The 16,077-nt window shown below is 30.1% G+C and overlaps 2 protein-coding genes across 3 annotated transcripts in view; both read left to right on the forward strand.

The window, feature by feature from the left end:
* LOC139486072 (ATP-dependent (S)-NAD(P)H-hydrate dehydratase-like) overlaps positions 1-4,987 on the forward strand; it is a 109,744-nt gene extending 104,757 nt beyond the window's left edge. Inside the window, exon 11 of the mRNA XM_071270768.1 lies at positions 2,215-4,987. Within this exon, the coding sequence (XP_071126869.1) occupies position 2,215 (1 nt within the window). The 3' untranslated portion in view covers positions 2,216-4,987. The remainder of the gene's footprint in view (positions 1-2,214) is intronic.
* On the forward strand, positions 2,358-15,690 carry LOC139486070 (protocadherin-9-like). Of its 2 annotated transcripts, none has more exons than XM_071270763.1 (5): positions 2,358-5,111; positions 8,036-8,200; positions 9,605-9,746; positions 13,039-14,606; positions 14,903-15,690. In XM_071270763.1, exons 1-4 carry the CDS (start codon positions 2,358-2,360, stop codon positions 13,524-13,526), a joined length of 3,549 nt encoding a protein of 1,182 aa, XP_071126864.1. In that variant the 3' UTR covers positions 13,527-14,606; positions 14,903-15,690. The 2 variants fall into 2 exon arrangements, with proteins under 2 accessions (XP_071126864.1, XP_071126865.1); XM_071270764.1 differs by lacking the exon at positions 14,903-15,690 and adding an exon at positions 10,767-10,795 and having other exon boundaries at positions 13,039-13,790.
* The last annotated feature ends 387 nt before the right edge of the window (positions 15,691-16,077 follow it).

Raw genomic sequence — 16,077 nt, forward strand, 5'->3', positions numbered from 1 at the left:
CCTTATCCCCCTCCCCATGCTGGGAGTATATTATTATCCGCTCACCAGGTCGTCACAGCTAATTTTCATCTCCCCACGAATAATTAGCATCTCATTACCATGTATTGTTAATATATATCTGATAAGTATGACATGGTAGGGTTAATTTCAGTCTAATAAAGAAATTTACCATGCAGGTGACCTAATCCATAATGGCTGTCAAAAAAATACAAGTGCTCTCTTGGACATTTTTGTGAAAAACATTTTTTTTTTAAGTTTGGAAGTGTTTTAAGAAAGTTGAAAAGAAAAATAAAAGATACGATTTACACTTGTTTTGAGAGGTTTGATTATCCTTGTTATCATAATTAAGAAGTGTTGATTATACAAATTAAATATGATACATGTACTAGAATAGAATACAAACTAAAAAGTAGTTGCCATAAAGAAAAAAGCCTAATAACTTCCATACTTTAATAAAAATGGCTATGCTTACAATTTATTTGACAAATTTGAGGTACTATAATCTTTTCAGTGGATGAGTTAATAAATTTATAGTCTTTGTTTACATTTCAATTCAGATTTAAAAAAATCTATTTCATTTCATAATGCAGATATCGAGTCAAAAATATTGTCCCTCCAAATTGATGCTTGACAATTATAACTTGCTTTTGAAAAAAAGAAAAAAGTCCTCGCATATGCGAATTTCCGATGAGTTGTAAATTGCTACAAAACACTTTGCTTACTTAGATAACATTAACATTCATTTACATGTATGTTTCTTTGTTAATTACATACAAAAACAATGTTGGTAAATACTCATCCATTAAGGGGAGATAATTTCACTAATGGATATAATGAATGATTGACAAGGAATGTACATTTCTTTGATGTTGTTGATTGTTTACAGTAGACACAAGTCAATGTTTTGTTTACAAATATCTGTAAATGGATTAAATGACAAAAACTGTCAGGAGTTTTCATTGCAATTTAGTCAGAAGGATATTTACATTAGCCCTCTTTGACTCAGTCCTGAGAAAAATCTGTCAACGATATTGAGTTGTAATATTCAGAATGTCAACCTTTCTGTGAACAGATTTTTTAATTAATTATTGACCATTTTTGTATTGTAATACGTGATATTTCCTTGACTATTGATAATTTAATTGTTTTATTTAAAACCTTAATTTGGAATTTTGAAAGGTTTAAAAGTAAGTATTTATGGAGAAAAGAAAACTCATTTTGCAACAAAAAATGCTTGCCATTATGGAAATGAATAAAGAATACACAGAAAATATTTTTGCAACAAAAAAAGGATGATTGTTTTCCAAATTGAAAATAGAATAAAGTATATTTTAAACATGAAAAAAAAATTCAAACAAAAATAGATACACAATAATTACTTTAATTGCTTCATATAATTAAAAGATATAATATTATAACAAGAAACAGAATATTTAACAGTGTATTTATATGTTTCATTCAATTGGAAATAAAATCTAAACAGTGGTTCAGAGACAGAAATGATAAAAGGGAATAATGAAAGTAATTTAATTTTCATATCAAAGCAAATTTTTGAAAATAAATTATCTATTATTTCTTTGAAGATGATTTTAAACTTTTCTACATGACAGATGTTAAAATATAAATTTTTTTAAATGAATAAAAGGATCATTAAATTTAAGTAAACTTTTGAGATTAAATAAAAAACATAATTTTAATTTCAATTTTATTTTTTCATACATAAAACCAGCTTAAGTTAGCATAAATGTGTCAATTTTTACAACTCATTCTAATAAGATATATTGATCAGATTAATATTTATGTTTTGGACATATCAGCCCTCAGGTGGCCCTCAGACTACTAGATCATGTCAATTAACTGGATAATTAGCATGAAAAAAACTCACTGTCCAGCTTATCATAATCTGGCCACTGGTCAGTGTAAATTTGACCAATCTGATTGGTCAGAAATGAACAATAGGTGCTGTCAGAGGAGTTGTATATTTCACTCCCACTAGCATGTACATTTCATGCTGTTGACTTCAGAATACAAGTGAAGTAGTTAACTGGTTCTACAAACAAATTGACTAAATTGAAAAATATTTGATACTTTAGGTAAATATTTAGATTTTTCTCATTGAACAGGTAAAATAAAGTGATTGCTGTATAGCCTGAGTAATACGTTATTTAAATTGTGGACTCTGTAGATTAAATGCCTCATTTTTATATCTTTCAGGATTGGTTTTGGAGCACTTTGGATGGACTAAATGCAACATGTAGTGTGAATGTGAAACAATATAAATTGTGCATAACTTTGTTTAAATTAAATCATTTTCATCATCATCTCAACATTTCGCATCAATCATAAAAGATATCAACATGACAAGCTCAAGTGTTCGACAGTTGTTTCTATTATTAGCTTTGGACGTGTATCACAGCTTTACCGCTGCACAGGAATCTACGTCGCTCAGTTATAGTTTTCGTGAAGAACAAATGGAGGGCACGTTCGTTGGAAATGTTGCAAGAGACAGTTTACTTTATGGAAATGTTACGCAGGAGGAATTTAGTCACATGAGATTTCAAATTTTAACGCAGGGCAACCAGCATGCACTTCTTTTTAAAATCAACGAAACAAGCAGTTCACTTTACAGTAAACAAGTTTTAGATCGTGAAATTTTATGTCCGTATCAGAAAGTTTGCTTCCTAAATTTCAATGTAGCTGTTTATAAAAGGGATTCAAAAAACGGATTATTAGATCTCTACAAAATAATTCAGATAAATGTTTCGATAGAGGATACTAATGACAACTCTCCAGTTTTTCCTAACTCTGAAATAGCATTGACAGTCGAAGAAGCAGTATCTGTTGGATATATATTATATACAAGTGCAGCAGACGACAAAGATACAGGGTTCAATAATTCCGTCCAAACTTACGAACTCGTTCCAGGAAACGAAATGTTTGGCTTAGATGTGACCAAAAATTTGGATGGGTCATCTGATTTAGGACTCATTGTGAATTATAAGTTAGATCGTGAAACGAGGGATTTTTATCAGTTGAAAATTTTTGCTCGTGATGGTGGATTTCCACAACGAACTGGAACTTTGACAGTGAATATGAGTATAACTGATTTCAACGACAACCGTCCACTTTTTTCACAACCAACATATCAAACGAGCGTTCCTGAAAGTGCATCTTTAAAAACGCCAATCCTTGCACTTGGAGCTTCAGATGCTGACATTGGACAAAATGGGAAATTTTCTTATCGTTTTAATTCTAGAGTTTTATCAAAAGTGACAGAGGTATTTGCAGTAAATGAAACCACTGGAGAAATCTATGTTATAGCAGGACTGGATTATGAGGAGGAAAAACAATATCAATTCTTAGTCGAAGTGGTGGATCATGGGAGAATTCCACTATCCTCGTCTGCCATGGTAACAGTTGATGTTGTTGATATAAATGACAATGCACCTCAAATAAATACAAATTTTCCACCAGGTGGCACTCTGATCTCAGAATCAGCAGAAGTTGGACGTTACATTGCCACAGTTTCTGTATCCGATAAAGATTTAGGGTCTAACGGAAAAGTGCTATGTCAGATTTTAGGGGACCATTTCAAACTGGAAGAACTATACACTAATATGTATAAAATAGTGATCAGTAGTAAACTTGATTACGAAACAAAGAAAGCTCACAATATAACATTAACGTGCCAAGATCAGGGAATTCCCCAACAACAAAATACAACTTCTTTCACTATCTATGTGAAAGATGAAAATGACAATTCACCTGTATTTAAAACTAACATGTATAGAGCAACCATTTTAGAAAATTTGGAAACTTTTCAAGAAATTGTTCAGATATCGGCAACTGACAAGGATAGTGGGGACAATGGTAAAGTTTCGTACTCTTTACACACTGATGCTGGAGATAATTTCATCATTGACAATGAAACCGGTGTAGTTAAAACAAATGCTGTGTTTGATCGTGAAGCATTTGTAGACTCTGAAGTGAGATTTCATGTGAATGCCACCGATGATGGAATACCTCAACAAATGTCATCAATATTGGTTGTGTTGACATTAGAGGACATCAATGACCACCCGCCAACTTTCAAAAAATCAATATTCATTTTTAATGCTTTGGAAGGACAAGAAAATGAACCCACTGTTGGAACTGTTACAGCTGAAGATCTTGATGCAGGTTCAAACGGACAATTTACTTTTTCATTCCGTTTTCCAGCACCAAATGTGTTTTACCTTGACCCAAATACTGGGGTCATCAAATGCAGCAAGCTTGACCGAGAAGTACAGTCACAGTACAACTTTACCATTCAGGTCACCGATAAAGGGAATCCACCATTATCGTCGACTGCAGCAGTCACAGTGAATGTGTTTGATGACAATGATAACCCACCCATTATACACATGCCAAATATCAACAACGATACGTTTTACGTTCCTTACACTGCTGCAGCAGGAACAGTCATCATGACTATAAATGCAACTGACAGTGACCTTGGAAACAATGCACGTCTGCTTTATGGCATCGACAGTATTTCACCAAATAATCCAAACATTTTCAGACTTGATATGCATTCTGGGAATTTATCTGTTGCAAAAAGTATGCATTTGTACGACTCTGATACCTACAGAGTTCTAATTTCTGTAAAAGATAGTGGATATAGTCAACATGTGACCTACTTTCGTTTCAATGTCGTGGTGACCTTGACCAATGAAACAAGTCTGACTGTCAAACAGAAAGAAGAACAAGGAACAAATGTTGTCATAGTCGCAGTCATTATCGTCGTGACGATTGTACTCTCGGCAGCCATTATCATAACAATCTGTGTCATTCGGCGCTTGGATCTGGGTCATCGTCAGCAGAAAAAGAACAACCAAGAAACCATGTATGAGAAACGAATGTTCAATTCAAATCATAATGAGACCATTTCTACAGAATCGTCACAATTTTCAGATGCACCATTGAATTTGAAGAAGAAAAACAAAAAGGAAGTTAGTTTTTCGTTAAGTGAAGAATCTGATTCTGTGAATACATCAACATTTACAAACATTACGTCATTCTCAACATCCAAACATCCTGGCATTACATTCTTAGATGGAAAAATTATAGACGTGAGTATTTTTATTATGATAAAGGGGAAATGAGAGAGGGGTGCACAGTAGTTTTGAGGGGGAGGGGTATCTGAATGACAGTTTTAGAGATGAATAATTAGCAAAATATAGATGAAAGAAAATGTTGGGTATATATCAATCACATGAGACAGCAACCAAAGTCTAAAAACACAGCAGTTATAACCTCTGATTTTAAAACCAACATGAAACTTTTAAAAGCATTCTGAATTCTTTATGAGCAGTCAAAAGTATGTTAAAATTGAAAGAAACAGAAAAATTGATACCTGAAAACTCTAGGCTATAGTACAAAGTCTTTAGAATATTTGACTTAATATTTGGTTTAAAATTGATTGGTGAAAAAAAGAAGAAGTCCTAGCTCCTCCTTGTTAAGATAAATGCTTAAATAATGATCCAATATTCAAAATATTTGTTAGATAAGATAGTTCATCATTCACTTTGATAGGCTAACTATTTGCTATATCATTTGTAAAATTAATCCTCTTTGACAAAATAAGATTAATTACCTCCCCTTGACAAGCTATTCTTGTCATGCTTAGCATTGAAAATATGAGAATAATGAAATCTACATCTTTTATTTCTATTTCACATTGAAATTGACATACAACCATGTCACGATGATGTGTGTGTTTGGTTAATGATATAAGTTTTCAAAAATATTTCATAATTCAGAAGATATGTGGGGGACTAAATTGAAATTAAAGACCCATTTTGGTGTGTCATAAATCTGGGTGGTGCCTAGAGTTTGAATATGTGCGAAAAATGTGATTGCTGAAGTTTTTCATCTCTATACAAATATTATTGAATTTGAATGATAAATTTTAATCCATGGTTGCATTAAAATTTAATCATAATAAATTTTAGTCCCACTTTTTTTTTTAAGGTTTTCAAAGTTTGAACATTTTTTTTTTCATTTTCTGTATGCTTAAAACGAGTATTATTTTACAAAACCAAAAAAACATTTTGGTTTTCTTTACCATTCAAATATTTGAGTGATAAAAGTTATCATGAAAGCTGATTAAATCAAGAAGACTCCTTTATTACAAATTACTCAGAAATAAAATGTAGCCATATTAATTACAACAACTTACAAATTTTGTTAAAAAGGTATGATTTACAAATTTCTTAAGATGGGAAACAGATGCTAACTTAAATAATTAATGCATTAGAAACCCTATAGACCTTCTTGGAGATCTAATTAAATGATAAATTTCATGAATTATTAATTTATCCTGACATCTTTAATTAGAAATGATCTAACCCTGCAAAAACAGATAAACAAAACAAGAAAGATGTACTAGTGTAAGAATCCTATTTATGAAACTTATTTTATTATCAACTTTTTTGTTTAAAAAGATTTCTGCCAAAAAACAACAAAATTATGGACTCTGACACTGAAAAATAATTTCTAGTTGACCTAAATTTTCTGATTTATAAGGACAAACCTGTTGAAATTCAAAATTAAATGAAATCATTGTGTATCAAAAATTTAATTTGAAAAAATCAACAAATTTTCCAAATATTTGTTGAATTCTTAAACCCACCTCGTTCAAACATTTTAAGAACTACATGTATTCTTATCCTAAGTTTAAACATTGACTTTGTAAGTCATTCGAAAAATGTTCTTCAGAAATAGTTTTACAAATGTTTTTAGTCATATTTGGAACCACAGAATATGTTTTTAATTGGATTTAGGGTCATAGTTATTCTTAAGTATTTTTTTCCTCCAAAAATTCATCCACAGTTCATTTGAATAATAAATATTGTTTTAAGGGTTGGTTGTTATATGATAAGGTATGATGCATATTTCAAACAGTTGATGTTAGTTTTAAATACTAAATGTGAAATTTAGGTGTACAATACACATAATTATTGAGGTTTCTTAAATGACCATATGAAAGACTAAGTGAACGCAAATTTTAAAAGGCGCAAAATTCACTAGATAATTATGCAAGTTAAAGAGATTCAGTTCATGCTTAATTGAAAACGTAAGGTCATTTTGAATGAAGTTTTTCCCCTCACAAAGTTAAGTCAAGAATTAGTGGTGACTTCGATTTTGTTTGTGGCGCTAATTAAAGATAAGTTTTAATTTGAGAATTATCGTCAATTTTCATATTTTAAATATCTATATGTTTTTGTTTGCCTAAATAAGTTTGGTAAGTTTTAATCATTTGACAAGAATGTCTGTCGAATTTTTACGGGTGAGAAAACCTCCGGAATAGATAAGAATTACAATTGTATTGAAATAAAAACAAAATGTCGACCTCAAATATCAACAATACAAAATCACCTAACCAGTAAATAAATGAATAATCAACACCCAAATGAATTAATGGCGGACAAATTAGTCGACTTTGAATCACAATGAAAATATTGGCAAAGGAAATGATTTTAATGGTGTGTGATTTATCGATCAGCTAGTGCTAGCTTGATTTGAATGGCATCTGGTGTTTGGTAAATTTAGAACCACAAAGTCCTAAATTTTTTATTTTTATTGATCATAAAGGACACCTTCAAAAATCTTGATTTATTTATTTATGACCAAGAGAACTATGATACGATTGTTGTCTTCATATTCTGAAATTTATATCCCAAAACTTGCATTTAGTTTTATTCTCAATATTGCAAATATAATACCAACAAAATATTTATTTATTGAAGATATAATGCACATTTATACTGAGAGGTTGAAGGCAATTGTGACTATACAGTACAAATATATTATATACACATTGCAAGAAATTATAAATTATTTAGATATAGAAAAAGTATTTGATATAGGTTCTGCTCATTATTGAAGGCAACAATGAGCAATAGGTGACCTAGCTACATTTGTTCTTTGGTGGAAAGTTTTCTCATTGGCTGTGATTTAAATTTCTTTATTTAAAATGTTTTAAAATTTTCAGAATCCACAAGCCAGTAGTTCTTTGATCACAAGCAATACACAGAATCCAGAAAACAGTAAACATTCATATGGTGACAAGCAATATGGGATAGATTGTCTAGGGTACCAGGCTGATCCCCGTCCACAAAGTCCTGGTTACTGGTACCAACAGCTTAAAGAGCAAGAGGTAGGTGTTATCACTGAAACAGGGGTACAGGGTATATGAAATTTTGTTAGTTGAGTTAAGTTGTAAGTTGTCTCTCCCTTTTTGAAACTTTTACAAGACATTAATTGAACTTTTGTCCATTCAAGCCAAAGAGAAACTCTCATGCCTAAGCAAAAAACAAAAAGAAAATGAATTGGCCAGCAAGTACACAAACACATCATAGGAAAATGTATTGAGATGGAAATTGTGTCAATGGGTCATGTCAATTTAGTGTCAAGACTAAATGCTCTTAGTTTCACTGCTTTAAATAGAAAGCGTTTTACATTTATACAATAAATGTATTACAAGGTAACGGTACTAAGTTCTTAACAACAGACAACCAGTGTAAAGAAAATAATGTTATAAGACTCGTCAAAAAATTATACAGTGCAATAATTAAAATATTTATGTAAACATGTTTGGTCAGCAGCTCTCAATCTTTCCGGGAGGTAATAGATTGTAAAAACATCAAAAGTGAAAAAAGTTGTAAAAATTATTACTTAAAATGTCCGTATGAAATAATATTTTAACTATTTCATTCGGTTGTTGAATATTTAGCCGTGGGCAAGGATGAGCAGTGAGAAAATGATTAAAAATAGATATTAAGTGTCGTTGTGTTTGTAAAGTTAAATAGGGATCAGAATTAGTGATTTTATTCTTGAAATAATTATTTACATTTCTTTACAATGGATTTGCCATAGCGACTCTTTTTGTTGCCATTAAGAATAGAAAACGCACTGTTCACATAACCATCGGCAATTTTCATGTCAAAAGACGGAGGTCATCTTCCGTATAAATATTATCATAATATATCAAAAGAAGTTCAGAAACTTTCTTCTTCATAAAGGAATTAAATCTTTTTACTAAATCTTCACTAATCATTTTCGACATTTGTAATGTTATCATATCATATTAAGTTTCATAGGTGACAAGTTAGTGAAAGAAATGCTGGAGTTACTTCCCCTGTTCTTTTATCTTCTTTTTTTTTTTTTTTAACTTTTAATTTTTTTTTCAAGATTTGTGTATCATGTAAATTAATTTGTACACCTTTTGTAATTGAATTACTTGACCCGATATACTTGTTTGAAATAATCTTTTACAACATAACTGTTACACAAACTGCCTGAGGCAGAATAGTTAAAGGGGTGGTCATGCAATGTAACTATCAGTACACTTTATAGAGGAAAGAATTTTGAATGCAGTAAAATGTACTATGTTTTTCTAATGCTTTTAAATTATCAATTTTAAAGAGGTGAACAAAAAAATAATAGCTCTGTTTGAATTTAGTATAGTTGATATCTATGTAAGTATTTTAAACTTTGACCTCAAATAACTATTTTAAACTGTGACCTCTTGATTAGTAACTCTGAATTTATTGTATTTTAGGCCAGAGAAATGCAGCTACTACCTCATAAAAACGATGACGCACATAGTGAAGCTTCTGCAGAATCGGCAACCAGCGACAGCGGGCGAGGTGGAAGCGAAGAAGATATCCATAGCAACAGAGGTCACCCTTTCAGTGACACAGGTAATTGACCTTTGCAATGTATTCAGTAATCAACTAAACATTGTTTTCAACAAGATTCAAAAGAAAACGGTCATCTTTTTTTGCAGATTTTAAAAATTTGTGTCATTTTAGCATATTTATTAAATAGGTGATAAAAATGAAATGATTTTACAGTTAAGATGTATTTGATTTTTAAGACCAATTCATCATTTCAAAAGTAATTATAATGCTGTAATTTCAGTACCTTTTTCTTTCATTTGTAAATTTTGACGTTTACCTTATTAGAAAGTTATTGAGATATCAAACGTTTTTATAACTTTGACCCCTTCAAGCAAGAATATATAAATCTTCTCACCATAATGGGACTGTGTTTAATGGGGGACGAAAATGAGCAAGTTATTTCAAAATCGTTAAAATGTTCTTTGTGACAAAAAGAGGTATTTATTAGAAAATTTATAAGGATAAAAAAAAGGTTGAATATTTTTTTTTAAATGTATCAATGTCTCGTTTTTTGTAGCTGCTTATGATGTAAATTTTAAAAATAAATTACCTTAAAAGGTAATAAATTTAAAATTTAAACCATAAATTGAGGTGGCGACAGTGGAACATTTATATGAAAACAAATTTATATAACAATTTTAATTTGATTTTTATTATTTTTTATTCCTATTGGAATTTTGAAAACATTGATTTTTATTGCAAGGAACTTTAAAAAAGAAAATTTTCGGACTTGAATCAAAATTAGTAAAATTGGGACAAATTACGATTTCATAAAAGAAGTTAGAACCTTTTTACTTATTACATATGAGTGTTAATATCTTTATTTTGGTGATAAAATGATAATGATCTTGTCATCAAGTAAAATATTTTAGATAAACGTCAAAATTAATGATCTGGAACATGAATCATTTTATAAACACTTACACTATAAAATAAGTACATCTGTTTGAAAAGGATGACAAAATCAAATGTTATGATTTTATTTATTTAAGAAAATTATAAATCTTTAAAGTTCTGAATCATTTGTTTCTAATTTTACAGTGGTATTTTATCAATGCTATGTTTAAGAAGTAAGTTCAGGTCTATTTTAATCTGCATGGTAAATCTTGAGCATTTTTGACAAAATATGTAATGTTTTTCCCCCAAAAAAATTAAAATAACACTTAATAATTTGTATGAGTTTGAAGCGCTTTTCTGGATTGACTTCATCAGGAACGATTAAAGGCAAATATTTGAAGGCTAAGGATTTATATTAAACAGTAAATTGAAGAGGAGTGGTAAAGCCTGTGGCTTTAACTCAAAGGAGTATGTTCGATAAGGTCCTAAAATGGCCCCCTTTTTTAGCGTAAATTTCAAATTCGGATTTGTTACAATAAATTTTAGCTAATACATTGACTAGATAGGATATAAGCCATTTTGTTGAAAATTTCACGTTTCTGCATTTCATTATGAGGTCACAAGTTGTACTCATATTGATTTTTCACGAAAAAATAAATGAAAATGGGTAAATTTCCATAGATTATTGGACAGGAAACATAGAGCGCATACGTCGACAACAAAGATCTTTTAAAATAATGTTTGTGAAGACATTTCACATGTCTTATTTGAATATTAAGCTTGTCGACGCCTGCGCTCTCTGTTTCCTTGTCCTTTATTTGGTTGAAATCCAGCTGATTTTGTCAAATTTCACAAAAATCCCTTATCTTGACCTTTTTGGGATGTAAAAAACAACGTGTTAGAATTAAACTTTGACAAAAACAGTTCTGTTTAACTTTCTCACATGTCTTTAAGGCAACTTAAAGCATTTATTGTCTTGTAACAATGAACTTTATAATTGGGGCCAAATATGGCCCTTACCGAACTTACTCCTTTATCATTTTATTTTCCCAATCCCAAAACTTTTGTAATTTTCGATTTCTCAATATTTTTTTTACTATTTTTTTGTCAAAGACTGAACAAAAAAAAGTAGCATGGCTTCTGTATGTCAGGAAAAGCAATTTGATTGAAAGATTTGGAATCCCTGTTAATTTCATGTAACATAATTGAGCTGACAAAAATAACTAAGAAAATCATTTGCTACAGAAATTGATATGTAAAAAGATTTGGTTCAATTAGCAAAATGATAAAGTGTGATGGCAATGGCTGCTGTAAGTTCTTGTCTTTAAATCCCATTCAATCTTAATTTATTTTATCTTTTTATCTGGGTGGCAACAATTTTGAAGCTAAGTAACTCATTAATGAACCTAAAACAGTTGTCATTTTCATTCACCTTGAAATATACAATTTGTAATTAAGAAATTGACAGATAGCCAAAATGTCTTGCTTCACTAAAACTCTTTAAGTAGTCTGATATAACAGATGAGTATAAAGAACTCTCCAGCATATGTCAGTCACTGAATTTTAAATTTTTCATCATAATGGAAATTACATCTCTTAATTGCCTTTTGATTTTCTGTACCAAAAGACATTATGTTAAAACATTTTTTAAATTGCATTGTGATTTTCTGTACCAAAAACTACCATAGACATTTAGTAAAATATAATAAGAATTATTAAAGCATGTTAAATATTAATAAAAATGCTTGTTTCCGAATTTCAAGATGTCTTCGGAAGTTTCCTCTTGAAGAATTTCGTTTACAACTTACAATTATATAATTTAGATTGATGTTGTTTAGCTTTGTTCTGTGTGATTTATAATTTTTGATAAAATTAACATTTCCTCGCAATTAACCAAAAACTCTTTATTCTCTCTGAAGTGAATAACTGTGAGACGTTCCTTCTATCTTCAGAGATATTCAAAAGCATGCATTTACTAAGAGTGTTCTAGTACCATGTTGTGAATTGGTCTTTGATATGCCTCTTAAAGAATGATATTTATGCTAAAGTATTCAGACAATTTGTTTAACGATTGCTGTAAATGCTTTAATAGTTGTTTTTCGTACAAGAATTTGTGACTTAAGTATCTATCCTAGGAAGAAATCTGGTTTCTATATACCACTTGTAGAACAAAGGAATTTATCATTATGATATTAAACTGCGTGACTGTTGCTATTCTTGGGTAAAAGGACTGAACTTGTTGACATGTTTTACACATGTAGAAATTATTATGACGTGTGTGGAAAAGCACAAAAAACAAACTTTTATGAAACATATTTTTCTAAGTAGTGAAAAAATCATCATTATTTGATGTCAATTTTCAATAGGGAAAATATTAACAAAATAAACCTGTGTTACACTTGGCATAATTTTTCAGAATATTGTTAAAATGACATTGTTTACAAAATTCTAAAATTTTTGTTTTTCTCATTTTCAGATGAGCCATACAAATCGGGGAACCATTCTTCTAAGAACTCCAGTCTTTTACATTCCAGTTTTGATACGCCAATCAAAAATAAATCAGACAGTTATCCACGGAATATAAGCTTCAGTGACGATAGTGTGAACGCAAATACGACAGTCGATGAATTAAAATCAAAATATGTCAAACGAAAAGAGGCGCTAGTGGCGTCATACATGAACGCACATTTGCCGAACTTTTCACAAAGTGGAATTAGTGCTATTCAGACTCCTTCACGGAATAATTTATCTCACGGAAGAACTTTAGAAACTCTCGATGAGGCATCTCACAGTGCATACGGACTTAGATACTCCATGCAAGATATAGACACAATGAGTGACAGTATCGCCACGCGAGATGATGACGGAGCCAGTACGACAACGTCCGGAAGTTACACGATAAATCCCGACGAGCTAGTCAACGAAATAGACAATTTGTTTTTCAATTCGGATGTAATTGTGTAATCTTTGTTGTATGGTTGTTATTTAAGTCCTTGGTGCCAAAATGTTACAATTTAAACTGCCTCATTTTCAGAACTGTTTCTATGGGAACTTGTTTAACCATAGCAACATTTCTATTTATCAAAATAAAATGTGTTTCATGCACATTGAAGGTGCTCTTTTTTGTTGTCTCAATGTTATAACTGTGATGTTTGCATGAAAAACATAATATACTGAGCTGTAGAAATCTCAATTCAGGTCAATAACTCTATCATATAAGAAGGAAAATATATTAGATATTTGTTTAAACCTTTTCTGAATTCACAAAGACTTTCAACAATGAGACTTGTGCATCTTTAACACCAAGTAATAGGGGGGAGGTTATTAATTTTCATTTTTTACTTCACAATTTTAATACTTACATTTGGTCAATCTGGTATATGACTTTTCATGGAAAATAATTGATTTGTAGAAATAGAGTTCAAGAATTTTTAATTCTACAAAAAAAAAAAATTGTCCAAAACCTAACATTTTCTTTTTTGAGGCTATTCAGATTCCTCACTCCTCGAGAAGTAGAATTAATTACTCTGGTAGAGTTGTTGACCAAAATAGAATTCCTGTTATTATAATTGATTATAGTGCTACATAGTTATTTTTGTGTGAAAGAAGGTCTGGAACCTGTTACAGTCCTATGGCCAGTGAAAATCAAACCAATAACTGGGTACATTTTATTTTTTCAATAGAAATTATTTACCAGACATAGTTAGTGTCTCCATATGTACACACTAATAGAATTCAAATGTTTTGGTCAGTAAGTTTTAAAAGATGAAAATTAAATAAATCGCCACATTTTAACTTCAAGGTATTTTCTACGAAGATTTTTTAAATTTTATCATGGACCTCAAATATTTCAGTATTTATTATTTCCCTTCTCTACAGACAAAACAAACATGTAGTTTTTTTGGAAAGAAATTTCTGAGGGGTATAATGAAAACCAAGTTTAGATACTAAGGTCTCAATAAAGAAATGCTTAGTCTTTCGATATTTATTTAATGTAATGTATCAAATCCTTGTTGTTTGAATTTTTACCTAACGATTTGTTTAGTTAGGGAGCTACCATTTGATTTTTATGGGGGGGCTAGGATGAAATTTGAAAAAAATAGGCAGGACAGGAGTTTTGAGTAAAAAAAAAAGGCAGGATGAGACACTTGCAAAAAAAAAAAGTCAGGACGACAATTTAGATAAAAAAAGTCAGGATAAACTAAAAAAAAAAAGGCAGGACCGAACAAAGTGAAAAATAAAAAGGCAGGACAGAGATTACAGCTAAAAAAAAATGCAGGACAAAATTTTTCATCCTAGCCCCCCCCCCCCCCCCCCCCCCCATAAAAATCAAATGGTAGCTCCCTTACAGGTGGTTGGATTATTATTTTTATCATACTTGATCTTAAAAATTTCCAATAGAACAGAAAATGTTTAAATAAGCTCTGTGGAATTTTCTATTGATTATAGACTTTGTTGAGATTAAACTGGAGAAGAAAAAAAACAAAGCATTTTGAAGTAACTGTGACCCAAAAAAAATATAGTTAAGGGGAGATAAACCAGATATTATTATTTGGTAACTAAAATACTCTAGTCATTTCTCATATCAAAGACATTATCATCACATTTCATCAAATATTTTTCATTATAATTTATGAAACATGCATTATCATAATACTGTTATTGTAATACTAAAAGAAATTAGAAGTACAATTGTTCTTGACAAATTATTTTTTCCAAAATGAACCAAAAGTCTAAACTAAAGTGCTTTAAGAACATAAAATTTTTTAGAAATGATTTTAAGATTTTATGTTTTTACATATTTTAATTTATACTCTTCAAATTGTTTTTTGATTTAGATTTTACAAATGAAATGGAATTTAAAAATTTTAGGGATTTAAAAGATAAATTAATATCTAAAATCTGTCTTAGAGTTATGTCCCTTATTGTTGTGCTCTCAGAAGATCTCTGTAATGAGCATACATTTTAAATCAAACTCAGAGTATGAATGTTGAAAATGATTGTTGTTTTAATGATAACGTACAATTTTTATTTATGTTGAATAATTGTACAAACAATTTGTTGATATTTTGTACATAATTATTGTATTTTTTACAGAAAAACGTAATAAATCTTTATACAAATGAAATGTTGCGTTGTGTTCATCTTTGAGTATAGAATAGATATGAAGCGTTAGTAAATGACAATGGGACAGCAACCTAAGAAAGACAAATGGAAAATAGAGAATAACTCTCTTTAGGTCACAACAGTTTTAGATCGTAAAATTATTTTCAATGTACTGTAAATTCAGAAATTATTGCGTGCATTTATTATTGGGATTTTGTGATTTTAGACTTTAATGTGACTTTAATTTTTACGATTTTGAGAAAAAATCGTGTTTAATTCATGTAAAATATTTCACAATGCGAGTTTAAATTATTGCGTTTACAACTCTGTCGCATTTTTCGCAATAATAAAAACCTCGCAATAATTTCTGAATTTACAGTAAATAGATTTGCAAAATGTTCAATACATT

The sequence above is a fragment of the Mytilus edulis genome, chromosome 8, assembly GCF_963676685.1.
Source record: "Mytilus edulis chromosome 8, xbMytEdul2.2, whole genome shotgun sequence".
Taxonomy (NCBI): Eukaryota; Metazoa; Mollusca; class Bivalvia; order Mytilida; family Mytilidae; genus Mytilus; species Mytilus edulis.

Excerpts from the sequence above, each read along its gene's own strand:
- LOC139486070 (XM_071270763.1), top strand. The coding sequence starts at position 2,358 with ATGACAAGCTCAAGTGTTCGACAGTTGTTTCTATTATTAGCTTTGGAC. Across the intron at positions 5,112-8,035 it reads TAGATGGAAAAATTATAGAC|AATCCACAAGCCAGTAGTTC; the intron begins GTGAGTATTTTT and ends TAAAATTTTCAG. Across the intron at positions 9,747-13,038 it reads TCACCCTTTCAGTGACACAG|ATGAGCCATACAAATCGGGG; the intron begins GTAATTGACCTT and ends TCTCATTTTCAG.